At 35.2% G+C, this 16,810-nt stretch overlaps 2 protein-coding genes across 2 annotated transcripts; one reads left to right on the top strand and one right to left on the bottom strand.

Moving 5' to 3' along the window:
• The first annotated feature begins 6,792 nt into the window (after positions 1–6,792).
• LOC145639247 (putative methyltransferase At1g78140, chloroplastic) lies at positions 6,793–11,892 on the top strand. Its single transcript, XM_081690430.1, has 8 exons — positions 6,793–7,055; positions 8,957–9,060; positions 9,244–9,384; positions 9,485–9,566; positions 9,805–9,998; positions 10,104–10,215; positions 11,132–11,239; positions 11,449–11,892. Exons 1-8 carry the CDS (start codon positions 6,885–6,887, stop codon positions 11,587–11,589), a joined length of 1,053 nt encoding a protein of 350 aa, XP_081546556.1. The 5' UTR covers positions 6,793–6,884; the 3' UTR covers positions 11,590–11,892.
• A 314-nt stretch (positions 11,893–12,206) lies between these two features.
• Positions 12,207–14,525, bottom strand: LOC145639248 (putative xyloglucan endotransglucosylase/hydrolase protein 23). The gene is made up of 3 exons (XM_081690431.1): positions 13,535–14,525; positions 12,965–13,158; positions 12,207–12,796 (listed from the first exon to the last, which is right to left on the bottom strand). Exons 1-3 carry the CDS (start codon positions 13,808–13,810, stop codon positions 12,406–12,408), a joined length of 861 nt encoding a protein of 286 aa, XP_081546557.1. The 5' UTR covers positions 13,811–14,525; the 3' UTR covers positions 12,207–12,405.
• Between the last annotated feature and the right edge of the window lie 2,285 nt (positions 14,526–16,810).

The raw sequence follows: 16,810 nt of genomic DNA, 5'->3' as shown, positions 1-16,810 counted from the left end.
GGAAGGCTTATTTTTTGACCTGATGCTTTACAAAATCTACTTAAGCACGCATGTATATTTTCTGCTTGATCGACAGTGGCCTCAACAAAGAGTATTATGTCGTCTGCAAAAAACAAATTTGAGAGAGCAGGACCATCACGGCTTGCATGAATAGGCTTCCATTTTTTCAAAATAATCGACTATTCAATTATTTGGCAAAAACGTTCCATGCACATCACAAATAGATATGGAGATAGCGGATCCCCTTGGCGAATTCCTCTACTTGGTTTAAAACTTTTAGAGGGTTCACCATTCCAAAGAACTTGCAAAGAGGCCGTTGAGATGCACTCCATAATTACTTCAATCATGAAAATCGGGAGATTCATTTGTACCATTGTATCTCTAATGAATGACCATCTCAATCTGTCGTAAGCCTTTTCAAAATCAATTTTGATTGCCATGTATCCTTTTTTTCCTTGTTTCCTTCTCATGGTATGAATCACCTCTTGGACTATCACTATATTATCCGTGATTTGTCGGCCAGGAACAATACTAGCTTGGGTATTGGAGATTAGATGGGGGAGCACCGGCTTTAACCTGTTGACAATGACCTTTGTAACTGCTTTGTAAGCAACGTTACAAAGCCCTATTGGACGAAAGTGGGATGCTAGTTCAGGATTTTCAATTTTCGGAAGCAAAGCAATGAAAGTCTCATTAAACCCTTCTGGAATTCCTTTTCCCTCGAGAATAGGCATTATGGTATCATACACAGTCGATGCCACTACCTCCCAATTCTTCTGATAGAAAAGAGCTTGGAATCCGTCCGGCCCTGGAGCTTTCAATGAACCCATCTCTTTGAAGACTTCATCAATTTCTAACTTCGAATAGGGTCTGAGCAGACTACTCTAATCAGAAGTAGATAGCTCTGGAAAGATATCTTGCGGCATATCGAAAGCAGTAGGTTCATTCTCTTCCGTGAATAACTTGGAGAAATATTGAACGATGTGGTTTTGGATTTCCAGTTTATCAACTAACCATTCATCATTATCATTTTTAATTGCTCCCACTTTATTTTTCCATCTTTTTATTATGGTACTAAGATGGAAAAACGTGGTATTTCTATCTCCATTTTTTATCCAGTCTACACGGGACTTTTGATACCAGATTATTTCTTCACGATCTAGCACTTCATCCAATTCTTTACGCAGCCTTGCCTCTAATTTGATTAGACCTCTGTCTGTTTTTTCAACAAGTTTCTTTTGTACTCCTGCTATCCGTGCTAGTAATGTTCTTTTTTGTTTAAAAACATTACCGAACACATCTCGATTCCAATTTTGGAGTTCAGTTGAAAGCTTCGAAAGAGAGGACATGAGAGCATCATTCGAATCCCATTTCTCAGCAACAAAGGTTTTAAAATTTTCATGTGTCAACCAAGTGGCTTGGAAGCGGAATGGTCTATGCAAACTTTGGAGAGGAACAAAGCCATTGGGTGAGATGATAATTGGACAATGATCCGAATGCACTGCTGGCAGATGTTTTACTTTTGCCTTGTCAAATCTTAGAGCCCAGTGATCGTTACATAGAGCTCTATCTAGACGGCCACTTCTCCTAGTTTCTTCACTTTTACCTCTACTCCAAGTGTGAGCCGCTCCCATGAATTTGATTTCGATTAGATCCATCTCTTCAACCCAATCATTGAAAATTTTAGATCTTCTAGTAGTTTCGCGGCAAGAAGAATTCCTCTCCGAGGGAAACCTTGTATCATTGAAATCGCCGGCTATGAGCCATGGTCTATCGTGCGTTAGAGCAAAATTCTTGAGTTCTTGCCATAGCTCTAAACGCTGAGAAGGATCCGGGCTAGCATAAACCGCCGTAAAATACCATGGAATAGCTCCAACTCGAGAGATATCCATTGTGATGAATTGTTTGTGTTGATTGATAGGGTTTACAGTAACATCATCAGGGCGCCAATACACCCAAATTCCCCCACTAAACCCCACATCATCAATCCTTGTGTGGCCAGAATAGCCCACGACATTAGCAATTTTCATGGCTTGCTCACCTCCCATATGTGTCTCCACCAGAACAAAGACATTGGGTTTATTATCACGAATTAAATCCTTTAGAACAGTGATGAAGTTGCGGTTTCCCGCGCCTTGAACATTCCACACCAAACATGAGATTGGTAAGGTATCCGGAGCTAAATTAGGCAAAGTATCATCCATAGAAACCGGGATGGAAGGAAGAGTAGTCAAATAAGCTTGGCTTATTAATCGCAGCACACGCTGAACTTCAATGGGAATTCCCATCATCATCACCAACTCTGGTGGATTCGACACCGGCGGCATCCAAGACTCGATCCTGATTTCCAATATATGGATCAGGGGGTTTCCCACTACTATGTAAGGCTGTTCCATTATTTGCCCTACACATATAGTTTTGTCCGGAGGAATCCTCAATAGGATCGGGGAAAGTTGTTGAGACATGAGTGTCGAGAGTATTAAGGCTTAAGTTAGCTTCAACTTGCTCCTTAGTGGCTTCGATGGACACAAAGTTGGCTTTTGAAGGTCCTGTTGAAATAGCTTGAGGGGCAAGATTGAGATTTTCTTTTTCTGGAAGCACATTTTTTTTAGTCGTTGAAAAAGATTTGGGAATATTGGGATCAATATCCGAAAGAGGAGTAGAAAAATCTTGGGAAAATTTTTTATCTTTTCTTTGGTTTTCCTTTGAGACTATCTTTTGAACATTGGTTTTTTTTTTATTTGATTTGATCACTTTAGCCTTATTGTTTCCAACTTGTTCCCTTTTGTTAAGAGATAATTGATTTGCACAGCCAATTTCAAAAGTTACCTCTTTATTCCCTTGTTTTACTTGTGAAGAATCACCTAAATCAACAACTTCCTTATTCACTTCCTTATTTTGCTCAACTTCCATATCTTCTTGGATGTCAAGAATAGAAAATCTCGAACTAACTCCTTTATTCCCACTGGATTCTTTAATTCTTTCCCCATCACTGACTGCCTTCTGACCTCCACGCGCCACTCCATTCAAGCCTGTAGAGGTTTTTTCTGTGGTTGCAACACCTTTCCCCTGGCGTGGAGCATACTTTCGTACAGGTTTCTTGACTAACATCCAAGACCCAAAATCTTCCGCTTCCTCTGGTTTTTCCTTTTGGTTGAACAGGGGATTGTCTTCTACCTGCATCGCAATGTTCTCCTCCATTGCTTCTTGTGGCTTACAATCATCTGCAACATGGCCAAGGGTTCCACATTTAAAACAAACCATTCGAATCCCTTCATATTGGACTCTCCAGATCTTTCCCTTCAACCAAAATTTCGACAGAAGAGGCTTGGACAAATCAATTTCAACACTAATCCGTGTAAATTGACCTCTCTATGCTTGAGCCGTGGTTTTATCCACCCTCAAAACCTTACCAATTTTCGAACTAATCTTATTAAGAAAATTGATATCGAAATATTCCACTGGAAGATTGGGAATTCTCACCCAAACTGTCAGCACCTTGATGGGTTCATCATCCGGGACAAAATTTGGAATCCATTTCCTGATCGTGAGGTAATTATCATCCAACAACCACGGCCCTTGAGTAAGCACATAATTGTAGTCCGCTTGATTAGTGAATCTTGCAATATAGTAATTGCAACCAATGTCTGTCAGCGTTAAATCACCTCGAATGTTCCATTTCTTTTTCAGTCTCCTCATTAATCCCATGTAGCCTAACTTTCCACTAAACATCTTAATAATTAAGGATGTTTTCCATGGCATTCGTAACCTTCTTTTTTCCTCTTTTGATAGACTAATTATCGGGCATCTATCATCATCCAGGATTTCATCAGGAGGAGCTTCATCATCCGATATCTCTTCATCATCCAAGTCCTCCAAATTAACTATCGAATGATGAATAGCTTGTGAATTTCCATCTCCTTTCAGAAAGTCTCGAAAGGATGTCTGACTCTTTGGAAATTCTTGAGCCTTAGGTGCCCTAGAAGGGTTTTCAATCCCAGCATGAACAGGTCCATTTCGAATGGAAGGGTCAACCTCCATCATTTCCTCCCCAGATCCTTGATTACGCCCAAGCATCTGATCAGTACTCTTTCTTTTATGTGCATTTTCATTTAACTATATATGATTGCATTTTCATGCATACTTAAAAATGTTAAACGCAATTTTTATCTTTTGGGAATAAGATTTATGGGACTTAATTTATCAACCTCCTAACAAAAAGTGGCTTCGTGTAGGAAAAGTGTGTAAATTTTATGAATTAGTTGACGAATATAGTTAATTTCCTCGGTTTTAATTTGGTGAAATTTCGTTTTCAATTAAGTAATCTCTTATTTATTACGAAGTATTTTTTATTTTCATTACCCAAAATTAATATTTTTATTACGAAACAAATTGAACACCAAATCCAAATTCAATATTAATTACGAAGTATTTTTATTTTCATTGCCCAAAATTAGAATATTTGCACATTTGCACGTAATATCTAAGCACCTCTAGACTCCAGCGAGTCCCTATTACAAAGTGAACATTGATGCAAGACTGCTAGGAGCCGTGGGGTATGGCGTACGGGGGTGGTGTTGTTATTAAGGACAGTGGGAGTGGTGCGCTAGACAAAAGAAGCGAAAGCAATACTTTGGGGCATGAAGCTAAGATGGCTTTGGGCGAGGGCTTTGGTAGGATCATGGTGGAGATGGAGAGTGATTGAGGTCTTGCAGGAAAGTTTACAAGAATCAAGTTCTTTCCATCTAATCGTTGAAGATATTTTAGAATTAAGTAAAACGGGAATAGAGTAGCTCATGAGTTGGCTCATTTTCAATGTTTATTTTCAACATTTCAACATTGAAAATGTTGGTTAACAAGTGTGAAATTATGCTTCTTTTTTTCTTTTTTTTGGTATTGCCTCTAATGATATATTAATCTAGTTTAATTTCCCTTAGAGGGTTACTTAAAAAAAAGGTTGATTGTTTTGGAAATGGATCTAGGGTTCATAATTAGTATATGTACAAGGTGTTTGTTTTTTTGGTCACCTAACTAGCACTAGTGTACTTCGTTCAACTTGTATATTTTGACACAAAGTAGATAGCAACAAATCATCACAATCATCAAAAAAATTTATCAAGAGAATATTACTACACAATTCAAATGTAAACTGTCATAAATTGAGTTTTCGGTGAAATTGTCTCACACTAATTTATCAAGAGACATTAAAAGTTGAAATTAAGTCATGTACTCAGTACACTTCACTTATAAAAATAATATCTAATGAATAAAAGTTGTTTTTAATTTCAATTTAGTATAAATATTTTTTAATTAGTTAAATTTAGTAAGGGCTTGTTCACATTTACTGAACTGAACTGATTGGAGCTCAACTGAACTGAACTGATTGGAGCTGAACTGAACTAAACTAAGCTGAAATGAATATTTATGAGAGAGGGAAATTAGGAGCTGAACTGAACTGATCTGATTGGAGCTAAACTGAACTGAAATTAAGTAAATGTACGTGAATAGGCCCTAATTCTAAAGAACAAATATAATAGTAAAATATTAGTAAAACTAACTTTAATCTATCTATCAATACCTATGTACTAAAGTAATCCCCAACATTATCCCCTAATACATGTGTCTCCCTCTGAGTAAAAATTTTCCCGCCCAATTTTTTTTTTCTTTTAAAAAAGTTTGTTACAAGAGACAAATTCAAAAAAAAAAATTTCCTACTATATATCTTATATTATTTTTTGTTATCTTCTAATATCTCTTTGTTAATTTCCTAGCTAATAGCCATTGGTGATTCAAGCACACTATTTGCAACTAAACATTTTTTTTTTTGGCAACATGTGTATGTTTATTGAGATACATTTTATGGTATATCACGTACATGAATATGTTTTTATTTTTATATTTTGTATGTAATATTTTTAATAAATGAATAACTGAATACTACTGTAAAAATCGTGTAGGGCACGAGGTTTGAACTAGTATATACTAAAATAACACCTGCTGATGTCATCATTGCTTACGTATCACTTTTTTATTTGATTTTTTCCCTCCAAAATGCAAGGATGATGTCTTCCTTTACAAGCTACTTGCTACCCTATTTAACATAGCTTTGAAATATATTCCATCTTGAATTTTAAAATTTTAAAATTTGTGTTTTCTACACCTATTAAGCTATTTAGTTATTTACGAGTTGTTAATAACAATTGTTTATAATATAATTTAATTGAAATTTCTTAATTAAAAATGAAAATCATGCACTTTCGAAAATTGTATATTCATATTTAATTAGAAATTAGTTAGGATAAATGAGGAAGTTATTTTCTTTTAGTACGAGTTGTTAAAAGTCTATAATTCAATTCTTAGTTTAAAACTGTGCATCGCATATTCGCATGGGGTTAATCTAGTAAAGTGAAAAAAAGGCCGAAGTCAATAACAACGAATATGGATTTTGCTTTTTTTATTTTTTATTTTTTTTATTATTTATTTATTTTAAAAGGAAATATGGGTTTTTATTTTTTTTTTTTTTTTTGAGGAAAAGGAAATATGGGTTTTGCTCATTGTATCAATTTTTTTTCCTCTTTAAGTTCTCTTAAATAAACTAAAGATTTTCAATTTTTCATCCATGTTCCAAAATTTTTGAAACACTACTGTATATAGCCAAGAAAGTTGAAACAAAAAAAAAAAAAAAAAGAAAAAAAAAAGAAAAAAAGACATTCTAGTGTATTTCAATAACAGGTACTTAATCATACACGTCAAAATTATAAATTATGAGATGAAAAATAAAAAAAAAACCCTGTTATATTTTAAATTGAAAATGAACATTTTCATCTGAAATTGAAATTGAATCACTTTCCTCACAAAAATAGCAGAAAAAAAAAAATAAAAAAATGTCGAGCATTACAAACAGTTTGGCTCCTAATTTTAGCAGAAGTCAACTGCAAAATTACCGCCGTAACTATCTCAATTTTATCTCCAATTCACCTGTCCGGTTAACTTTCCCGAGAATCCCGACGCTTAAGCTTCAAGCTTCTTCTGCTGCTGTCATCGAAACGACGCCGGTTTGAATCCCTCATTTTCTTAATTAATTTCAGTTTCTGGATTTTTTGGTTAATTATAATCGTAATTCTGAATATTATTGCTTTATGTCTGTCGTTTTGAGTGTAAATTCACTGAATTATTGTTGTTGTTGGTGTTTTTTTTTTTCTTTTTTTTTTTTCGAATAATTAAGTTTTTGAGTGTGTAAATTAGGTTTTGTTTATTATAGTGAATATATGTAAATAAAATGTGGAGATGGAGTATTTTTAATTTTGGAGTATATAGCTGTACTGGGTATTGTTGATTAAAAGAAAATGTACTGTACTGTTTCTAGTTAATTGCAGAAATTGAAATTTTTTAGCTGTAAATTGAAATGGGTTGCCTTATTTTTCATAAATTTATCTTTTTTGAATTTCTGAACTCTCATTTGGACTCATTTTTCCAGAAATTGGTGGAAATAAGGTGAAGAGAACAAATAATTTAGTCATGATTAATTTGGGAAGCTTAAAACGAATGGTTATTAGTAGATACTCCCTCGTGTAGGTAGGGTGGTTTGTTGGAGAATTAGATACGAGTATTAGGATGTGAGATAGGAAATTTATACTCCGGAGCGCTAAAAAAGTACTCCCTCTGTCCGTTATTGATAGTCGCAAATGGACAATTTTCACATAAATTAATAAACATAAATAAAAACTAGTAAAAGTACATTGAAAAGGGACTATTAATAAGGGACAGAGGGAGTAGGAGTGGGAACCATGAAGAGAGAGAAATAATTTAAAATGTAGTAGTGCCATAGCGGGAACAAAAGAGAGACATACGAATGTTTCCAAAAAATAAAGTGTCATTAATTAAACAAAATGAGGTTTAGGGGAAGTTTGTTAATTAAATAGAGCGAAGGAGTTCCCTTAAATAAATAAAGCGAAGGAGTAGTGATTGAAATGCGATTCTAGACTTCAAATGAGCCACAATTAGTATTTGTCTTTATGAAGGCTTTTCCAATAACATATCATTAAAGACGGAGGGAGTGGCTAGGAAGTTCCTTTCCATCCTAATTAATGTTATGGGACTGAAATTTGCACTTCGACACAACCAAGGGGGTGTTGGGTATGAATAATAGAAATGGAGAAAAAAGGAAACAAATAAGAAAGAGGAAAAGAATCATTTAACTCTTACCTTTTCATTTGTTTGGTTTAATCATAGAAAGGAATTACTTAAACCTATTTCCCTTTACTTTTGTTTGAGGAGAGTAAGGGTAATTGTTAGCTTAGGTTTTAGAGAGGTAATAAATGGGTGGAAACCATTACCTATTGTTACCCTGGCTTTCCAACCAAAAATTTAGAAACAGTAATGTTTTAATCGAATCCATTTCCAATTCTAAAAAAACTTTTACCAAACATGCTCTAAATGTGTTTTTTGTAAATATGTTTTAGCTACTCCCTAATACTAGTATTTTTTCTGTTCTAATTAATGTTATAGGAGTGGAATTTGATATGGAAAATAATTTAGTTACTCCCTAATAATTAAGTTCTTGGAAAATAACCTACGTGTGAGATGGGTAGGACCAGTTGTCCCGCATTGATAGAGGCATTATTACTAACATATGATAATGAATTAATGAGTGGTTACTTACGTATCATCAATTGGTTTTAGGATGTAGCCATGCTAGGCTTATATGTGGGCAAACTCTCCTTCGACATGGGCTTATCTATGAAGAAATAGAGTGAGTGACTAAAATATAGGATTGGTGATTGAAGTAGGAGTTGAGAGATACAAGTATTTGTGCAAAATTGAATTACACTTACACATTCGTAGTGTAGATTTTAAGAATTTTTGATTAATTTCTCAGGATTTCCGGCCCTTTATGGGATTTGTGAATTATGATCCTCATTTTATTGTGCCTTTCTATTTTGTGGATTACTTTCAGGAACTTGTCACAACTGACCAGAAATCTGATACTAACGAAAGTATTTTAGGTTGCCCAATCTGTTATGAACCCTTAACATGGAGTGGTGATTCTACTTTGTCAGTGTAAGTTATATACTTATATTCTTGCTTATTATAGCTATGTAACCCTATCTCTGAAGAACATGGTCTTACTTATATTCTTGCTTATTATAGCTATGTAACCCTATCTCTGAAGAACATGGTCTGGACTCTGGTGTACTTATAGCTAATTTATGGTTTGACTTAGATGAGTTAAATATATTGCAGAGACACTGTTCAAGGCACTACCTTATATTGTAACACCAGTAAGAAGACTTACTATGCAAATGGTCCCATTTTTAATCTCACTGCATCAAGCGGGGCTAAGGACTATGTTGAATCAATGCCTCTAGTGACAGAGTTTTTCAGGTGCTGCAAATGTTGAAAAACTTGAAATTGTGCTTAGTACAACTTTGAGGTTTTGTTTTTAGATGCAGGCATCATATAAACGAATTATTTCTTTGTACAGTACCCCTGCCATGTCATTTCTGTATGAGAGAGGCTGGCGCCAAAATTTTGGGCTTGGTGGTTACCCCGGCCCTGATAGAGAGGTGATCTTATCAATTTTCTGTTTTTTATTTTCCGTTCTTTGTCTTCATCTCACACAACTAGATGTATTTATTTTTTTCCATCCATATTATTAGCTTTGCAAGTTTTTGATATAGGCAACACTTGCCATGCCATAGTGTCTTATTTATTTCTTTTCTCTACAAAGTAGTCTGTTATACTCTTGGTGAAAGCATAATGAATGCCTTATTTATGGATTCAGTATATTGTTCTTGATTGCAGTTTGAAATGGCAAAAGAATACTTTAAACCTGTTTTTGGTGGAAACATTGTTGACGCTAGCTGTGGAAGTGGATTGTTTTCAAGGCTTTTTGCGAAGAGTGGACTGTTTTCTCGAGTTGTTGCTCTTGACTATTCAGAAGCAATGTTACAGCAATGCTATGAATTTGTTAAAGAGGATCCAGGCTTCCCCAAAGAGTAGGATTTCCCATATTTGAGATCAGTTGAAGTTCAAACTTGATAGCAAATTCTTTTGACGACTTATTTTGACATGATCTGATTCATAATTCTGTTTCTCAACAGGAAGTTAATTTTGGTCAGAGCTGATATCTCCAGGCTTCCATTTGTTTCTGGCTCCATTGATGCTGTGCACGCTGGTGCTGCATTACATTGTTGGCCCTCACCTTCCTCTGCTGTAAGTGTATTTTTTTTTTACTGAGGATCTTTATCCTGCATGTAACAGCTTACCGCGCGACTTGTTATGTAATTTTGTTCTTTTTATCCTGCATGTTTTGGTTTATAGTACACAGACTTAGATACCATCAATATTACATAAATACGTATGCAGGTGTAAAAAAATTACATAAATACGTATTCAGGAGTTTTTGATGAACATATAATTGATCAGAGATCCTCTGTTATATCATCATTGTAATCCTTCAAACTCTATTCTGATGTTGATATAGCAGATTAGAGATCCTCTGTAATATCATCATTGTTACCATCTAACTCTATTCTGATGCTGAGATAACTTGAATTTCCTAATGTAGCTTAGTTTTGTAAAGGCTTGATTCTTTATATATACCTTTTATAATTATTTACTTGGCCTTTAAGCTCTGTAAATCAATTACATCTTTTCTAAGTTTATCCTTTATGGTGCTAGGATACTTGCTACAAATATTGCTGTACAAGGGGATCTGAATTCATTTGATTTGACTCGTGTTGCTTAATATCTTACACCGCTGCTGATATTCAGCTAGTTCTATAAAGTGCGGATTACGTCAAGTCATTTTAGCTGTTTATTCTATCTATTTCCTTCATTTTCTTCTCTGGTAGAGTGCGGTCCATTAACTTGTCCCATTTTTCATTTTTTTTTTCTCACTCTTTTGTAAAATAAAAAAAAAAATAAAATAAAAAGAGGGGGGGGGGGGGGGGGGCGATGCATGTGGAGTAATTTCACTACCTTCACCAACTTGCTTATGTTTTCTTGTCTTTGCTTAGATTGTACCATGCATTGATGGATATGCAATTTGTTACTTATGCAGACAAGTAGTCTCTTAATTCCTTTACTTACAATCAAATTATCACCTTTTGTGTTAACTAATGTCTAGGTTGCTGAAATAAGTCGAATATTAAGACCTGGGGGTGTATTTGTTGCCACGACTACCATAGCAGATGGCCCTTTTTCGCTGGTGCCGTTTAGAAGTAATTTTCGTGAGGTAAATGACTTATCTTTGCAGTGATAAATTCTAGAATTAATCCTACTCAGCTACTAGTATTCCATACTTTTTATAGATTAGGGTAATATTGGTCCACTCTCATACTTTTGTGATTTATGTGGTATTATTGTAGTATTCCATACTTTTTATAGATTAGGGTAATGTTGGTCCACTCTCATACTTTTGTGATTTATGTGGTATTATTGTAGTATCTGCAGCAAATATCAGGGTCACGTGTTTTCCTCTCTGAACGTGAGCTTGAAGATCTCTGCACAACCTGTGGCCTAGTGGACTTTAGGTGCACACGGAATGGGCTATTCATTATGATATCTGCTACAAAACCCAATTAAGCTTGTTGATTTCTGCAATTGTCTGTAATTCTGCATGTCCAAGGTGTCAATGCACAAAATACATTACAAGTACTGCATTGCTATCAGTAATGGTATCCATGCATGGCTATATGATTAATATGCAGGAAGTTTTCCTGTATCATCCTGAATTTTCATTATCTTGTACATCTTTTTATCATTTTTTTTTGCTTGTATAGAAATATTAATACCATCAGTATAAATTGTAATAACATCAAACTTCTATTTTTTGGCCAACTCGGAGTTTGAATAAAAAAAAAAAAAAAAGCAGTTCTAGATTGTCAAGCTTATTGTGGTGGATTGGTGGTAAATTTAATTCATTTCAGTTTATTTGGCTCACGTATAGTATTAGCCTGTCAGCTTGCAGTGAGTTCAATAATTCTGGGAGAAATCTTCATTGAACAGCCAATCAACTCTCTCATTATGGATGACTCTGTTTGCTGCTCCAGCAACGTTGTATTGTAAATTTGTAAGTGCTCATAAGTTGTGCTTTTCCTTGGGCATCATATACTTGCAAAGTTGATTTTTGCCCACTAATATGCAGACATCAAGTTACTTTTTGAGTTTTTTGCTCTTAAAAATTCTGACATTTGAGATACTTTGTTTGAAAATAATCTAATTTCTTATACAGAGCTGTTACAACATTCATTATTGTATGTTACAAAATAGTATTACCCATCAGTATATATATAAAAACCTATTTCTTATGTGTGAGACATTTTGTACAAAAACAAACACACAGAAAAACTACACCAGCTAAATGTGCAAAGTACCGAGTATTTTACCAAGCTGTGAACTTTAATTGGTAACTGTGCATTCCTTGGGAAGACCCTGAGGGAACCTTTGTGTATCAGTGCAGTAATTGTAAATCCTGAAGTTTTTCTGCACCCATTGCAGCCTCTGCTGACCTGTGGTATCTAACTCTTGGTTCATCCAAGCAAATGTTGAGCCGGATCCATGGCATGAAGATCTGCCGTTGGACCAAACGCATGCATTGGCATTGAAGTTTCTGTAATAAGCTGTAAACGGAGCCTTGGTCCAGTCTGTCTTGATCCGGCCACCTTGTGTTGCCCAGTCTTCGGCATCCCAGAGGCTTGAGTATATCCTCATGGCCTGGTTCTTTGGAAACGGGACTCCAATAGATTCCATGTTCTTAAATTCTCTGATGGGTGTACCATCCACAGAAAATCTGAGGCCAAACAATAGAAAGGTAAGCAACCTAAACTATTATGGTCCTTTATTACTGTATATACCTCTTCCCATTTCTGTACATGTTATTTTACGCGTCCTTAAATTTCAGAACTACAAATAGTCTTAGGAATTTTATGTGTATAAATTAGATATATTGTTGACTTACATGATTCTTTGGGGATTCCAGAGGATGGAATAGGTGTGGAAGTCGGTAGTTGGGTCAAACCAGAGACGGAATTGTTGCTCTCGACCACCTTTCCCTTGAGTGAAAACGTTTGTGTGGAGTGTATAAGGCTGACCGGTGACGTTGCCTAGAAATTCAAGGTCTACCTCATCATGGGTAGGTCCTTGGGAAGATAACTGTAAAAATACAAATAGAAGTACGTGAACAAATTTGATAGATTGTAGGGGGTAGAGGTGGCTAGTGGGCCAATTCAAGTACATGGGATGTGGGTTAATTCTCAACTAGCAGCCCAGTTGAATTTGCCCAAACCAGTTGGCCCGTTTAAGTTAAAGCCATTTTTTTTATTTTGGTTTTGGCAAAGTTCTAGCCCTCTCATTCAACTGGAACCAGCCCAGTTTGATTGCTTCGTGGGCTGGTTCTAGTTCCCAAAACTGCAGCCTGGCCTGTCTCAGTGGTCAATAGCCAGCACTGGCAGGGCAATAATAACTTCGTTTTAGTATGAGATGGTAATCATTTTATCAAGGGATGATGAATGACATGAGTGAGACTTACGTAATAGGCAGTCACAGTGCCAGCAGAGTTCCCTGGGACAAGCTTGATTTTCATGTCAATCTTCCCAAAGAGATATTGGTTCTTAGATTGGAAACCAGAGCCAGAGGCTTTGTCAAGGGAGAGCTTGAGGAGCTGGCCGTTGTTTAGAATTTTGGCACGACCATCACCCCAAGTGAGGTCAAAGTTCTGGTAGAAATTGCTAGCAGTAGAAGCCAGTGCAGTTAAATACACAAACATGAGGACTTTGATGAGAAAAATAGTAGTGGCAGCAGCCATTGTGAGCTAATGATAGTAAGCAATATATTTTTTAGATGAAGATACTTGCTTGATGGGTTTGTGGTGTGCATGAGGCAAGGATATTTATATGCAGGAGATGGCAAACGATGATTAGGGCGGCTGGTGAAGTTGGTAGAAAGACAATGACTTGTTAATTACTATTATTACTGATAGGTATTGGGATTATAGTTAGTAAGGTTGAAATTATAACGATGAAACAGCTGTTATCTTTTATGAAGCACTAATGCTACTGTAACTTATGAAATAGATAAAACAAAAGAAGAGGTTGTGGTGGTCGTCAGTCAAATTGTCTTCTTGATGTAACGGATTTGAAAAAGGTGCTGCCAGGTGGCACCCTGGTGGATATTCTGTTATTGCACATAGCTAGTGAACCTAAGGTGAAAAGGACGGTGTCTTTTGAGGAATAAGCTTGCTACAAACCCATTGGTAGTATATTTTTTCATACTTAAGCTAAGTAGTGTATTCTTGCTAGTGCTCTATGGTATGAGCTTAAGCCTTTAAATGATCTATTGGTAGGCGGCAATTATAATGAATTTATATTTAATTTTACAAGAAAAACCCTATGATAATGTTCTCCACCTCTAACTATGTGTATTTCTTCATAAATTTCATTACCTCTATATTTTATTCTTTTAAAGGGTAATGAATAGTAATGAAGATTTATAGGTAGTAAAAAAACATATTGAGGAGAGGATTGCAACATTAAACATACAACTTCTCTTGCAAAATTACATGCAAGTTTATTATCTTTACTATCGTTTATTATCATCTACTAAACAGGCTGTTGGAGAGTAGAGATTAGTGGTTTAACTTTGTCAAACAACGGACATAGATCCTCTATTATGTTTGATATATTAACTTTTTGCTAGGAGCCAAAGAGGTTGGCAATTTGATTAGTTATCCGAAAGTAACTTTTTGGTGGTTAGAACTAAGTATAGTATTCTTAATTCCTTCCACTTGAACCAAACAGCCCCTTATTATGGATTAATTGTTTATGTCTGTTAATTGTTTATTTGTTTAGAACTACTATTGCAGCAAATTGCAAGCAATTTGCTACACTTAAATTTAAATGAGTAAAATAAACCTTGAACTTCTATTGGTTAATGTACAACCACTAACTTCTAGTAAAATTGTTAACTACTTGCTATATCATGCTGCTTCTCTGTCCTACTAACATGTTGCTTAATATATTTCATATGAAAATATATTTTACATTTACAATTGAAATCCTAATCTGAATTATATTGACCCTTAATCTAAAGTTGTGTATGCTTGGCTTTTATGTTTACTTGTACTAATTTTTTAAGGTATGGAAAGAAGGTAAGTTTAGGATGCGTTGATGCGACAAGGTTATCTTGTCCACTAGCAGGCAGATTGGTTGCTAGAGAAAAACATGTTAGCTGCTCATGAAGGTTGAATTGATGAAACCACATCTGACTTCAGTTAGCAAATTGAATAAGTTGAGACAGAGTATAGCTTTTAAGAAGTCAGTGTGGGATTTCTCTTATTGTCAATTGGTTTAGTTTAAAGCTCGAATTGGACTAAAGTTGTATGTGTAGGCCCGTTGAAGATTAAAAAATGGTTTCAAAGCCACTAAAGATTTGTTGTCCTTGGGAGAGAAATGTCCCATTGGTTAGCAAAAGGAAAAGGATTTGAAGATTTGTTTAGCTGCCTAATACTATTGGCTACATTAAAAACCTCAGGCGGAAGGAAGTCTATTTCTGAACTCTTCGAGTTGCAAGTATGTAATGATTCTCTTCAGTCACAAGTGAGGAGTGATGAGAGTAAATCCATGTGTGTTGTCGCTCATGGAAGGAGAATAAATTGGAGCTGCTTTAATTGGTTTTAGGATAGAACTTTGAGTAGTCGTGTATGTGGTCAATTCGGTGTCCAATACGATTTTATATGTAGGTTTCAATATAGAAAATTGTGTGGTAGCCGGTAGTCGCGAATGAATGATTGTTGGCATTTTTTCCATCAACTGTTGATGGTGTGAAAGGCTTTACTATAGTGGTGCATTTTAAGGTTCATTTGTTTTAGTTTTGTTGGTGGTTGTAGTAGCATGATCCTTTTTTAATTTTAGTGATTAGGAATTACAATGTAAGAGTAATGATTAAGAAATAAAAAATAAAAAAAATGTTAATTAGTCCTCCACTTATGTCCTCGCATCTCAGTGTCTTTAGTGTTGAGTGTAATTAGTGCACCATCATCACTCCCATAATATTGTTGCTACCTTCAAATCTTCTTCCATGAACTTATCAATGTCAATTCTAAACTGATTAAGTTTATAGTCTACTATTCTGGGGGGGTCATATTTGTTTTTTGAATTAAACAAAAGTAATAAATTATTTTTAAGTATACAATGATGCAATTGCAAAAATTGTTAAAATAGTAAGATATTGATTAGGAACTTGGTTAAGTTGCTCCACACGCGTACTTTCTTGATTATGTGTTACTATTGTAGTGTGTATTGTCTGCATCAAGTATCAGGATCGCATTTTTTGACTTTTCCCTATCTGAACTCGAACTTGAAGATCCCTGTTCAATCTGTGGCCTGGTAGACTTTAGTTGAACAAGGGATGCACATTTTTCATTATGATTTCTTGCAAAACCCAGTTAAGCTGGTGGAGTATATTGTGTTACTTTGGATTGTGTACGATATTAGTCTTTCACTCTTTCAGCTTGCTAGAGTTCAGGACTTCAGGATGACTATTTGTTCTGGCAGAAGTATCAATACAGTATGAATACAAAACATTACAATTATACCTACTTTTTTACTTATGTGTGTGTGATTAGTACAAAAATGAATACATTACACTAGCTAAACAACACAATGTCACAAAGTATCTCAAAAAGCTCAGAACTGTAATTGGTAATTGTCAATCCTTAAGAAGATTCTGAGAGAATATGTGTGTATCGGTGATTCGGTGCAGTAACTGCAAATCATAAAAAATTTTGTTCACTGTGGCGGCCTTTTGG

The sequence above is a fragment of the Chenopodium album genome, chromosome 7, assembly GCF_948465745.1.
Source record: "Chenopodium album chromosome 7, dcCheAlbu1.1, whole genome shotgun sequence".
Taxonomy (NCBI): Eukaryota; Viridiplantae; Streptophyta; class Magnoliopsida; order Caryophyllales; family Amaranthaceae; genus Chenopodium; species Chenopodium album.
Note: the sequence above shows the minus strand (reverse complement) of the source record. Positions and strands in the feature narration are given on the sequence as shown.

Excerpts from the sequence above, each read along its gene's own strand:
- LOC145639247 (XM_081690430.1), top strand. The coding sequence starts at position 6,885 with ATGTCGAGCATTACAAACAGTTTGGCTCCTAATTTTAGCAGAAGTCAA. Across the intron at positions 7,056-8,956 it reads CTGTCATCGAAACGACGCCG|GAACTTGTCACAACTGACCA; the intron begins GTTTGAATCCCT and ends GATTACTTTCAG. Across the intron at positions 11,240-11,448 it reads TTAGAAGTAATTTTCGTGAG|TATCTGCAGCAAATATCAGG; the intron begins GTAAATGACTTA and ends GTATTATTGTAG.
- LOC145639248 (XM_081690431.1), bottom strand. The coding sequence starts at position 13,810 with ATGGCTGCTGCCACTACTATTTTTCTCATCAAAGTCCTCATGTTTGTG. Across the intron at positions 13,159-13,534 it reads GCACTGTGACTGCCTATTAC|TTATCTTCCCAAGGACCTAC; the intron begins GTAAGTCTCACT and ends GTATTTTTACAG. Across the intron at positions 12,797-12,964 it reads TGGAATCCCCAAAGAATCAT|ATTTTCTGTGGATGGTACAC; the intron begins GTAAGTCAACAA and ends GTTTGGCCTCAG.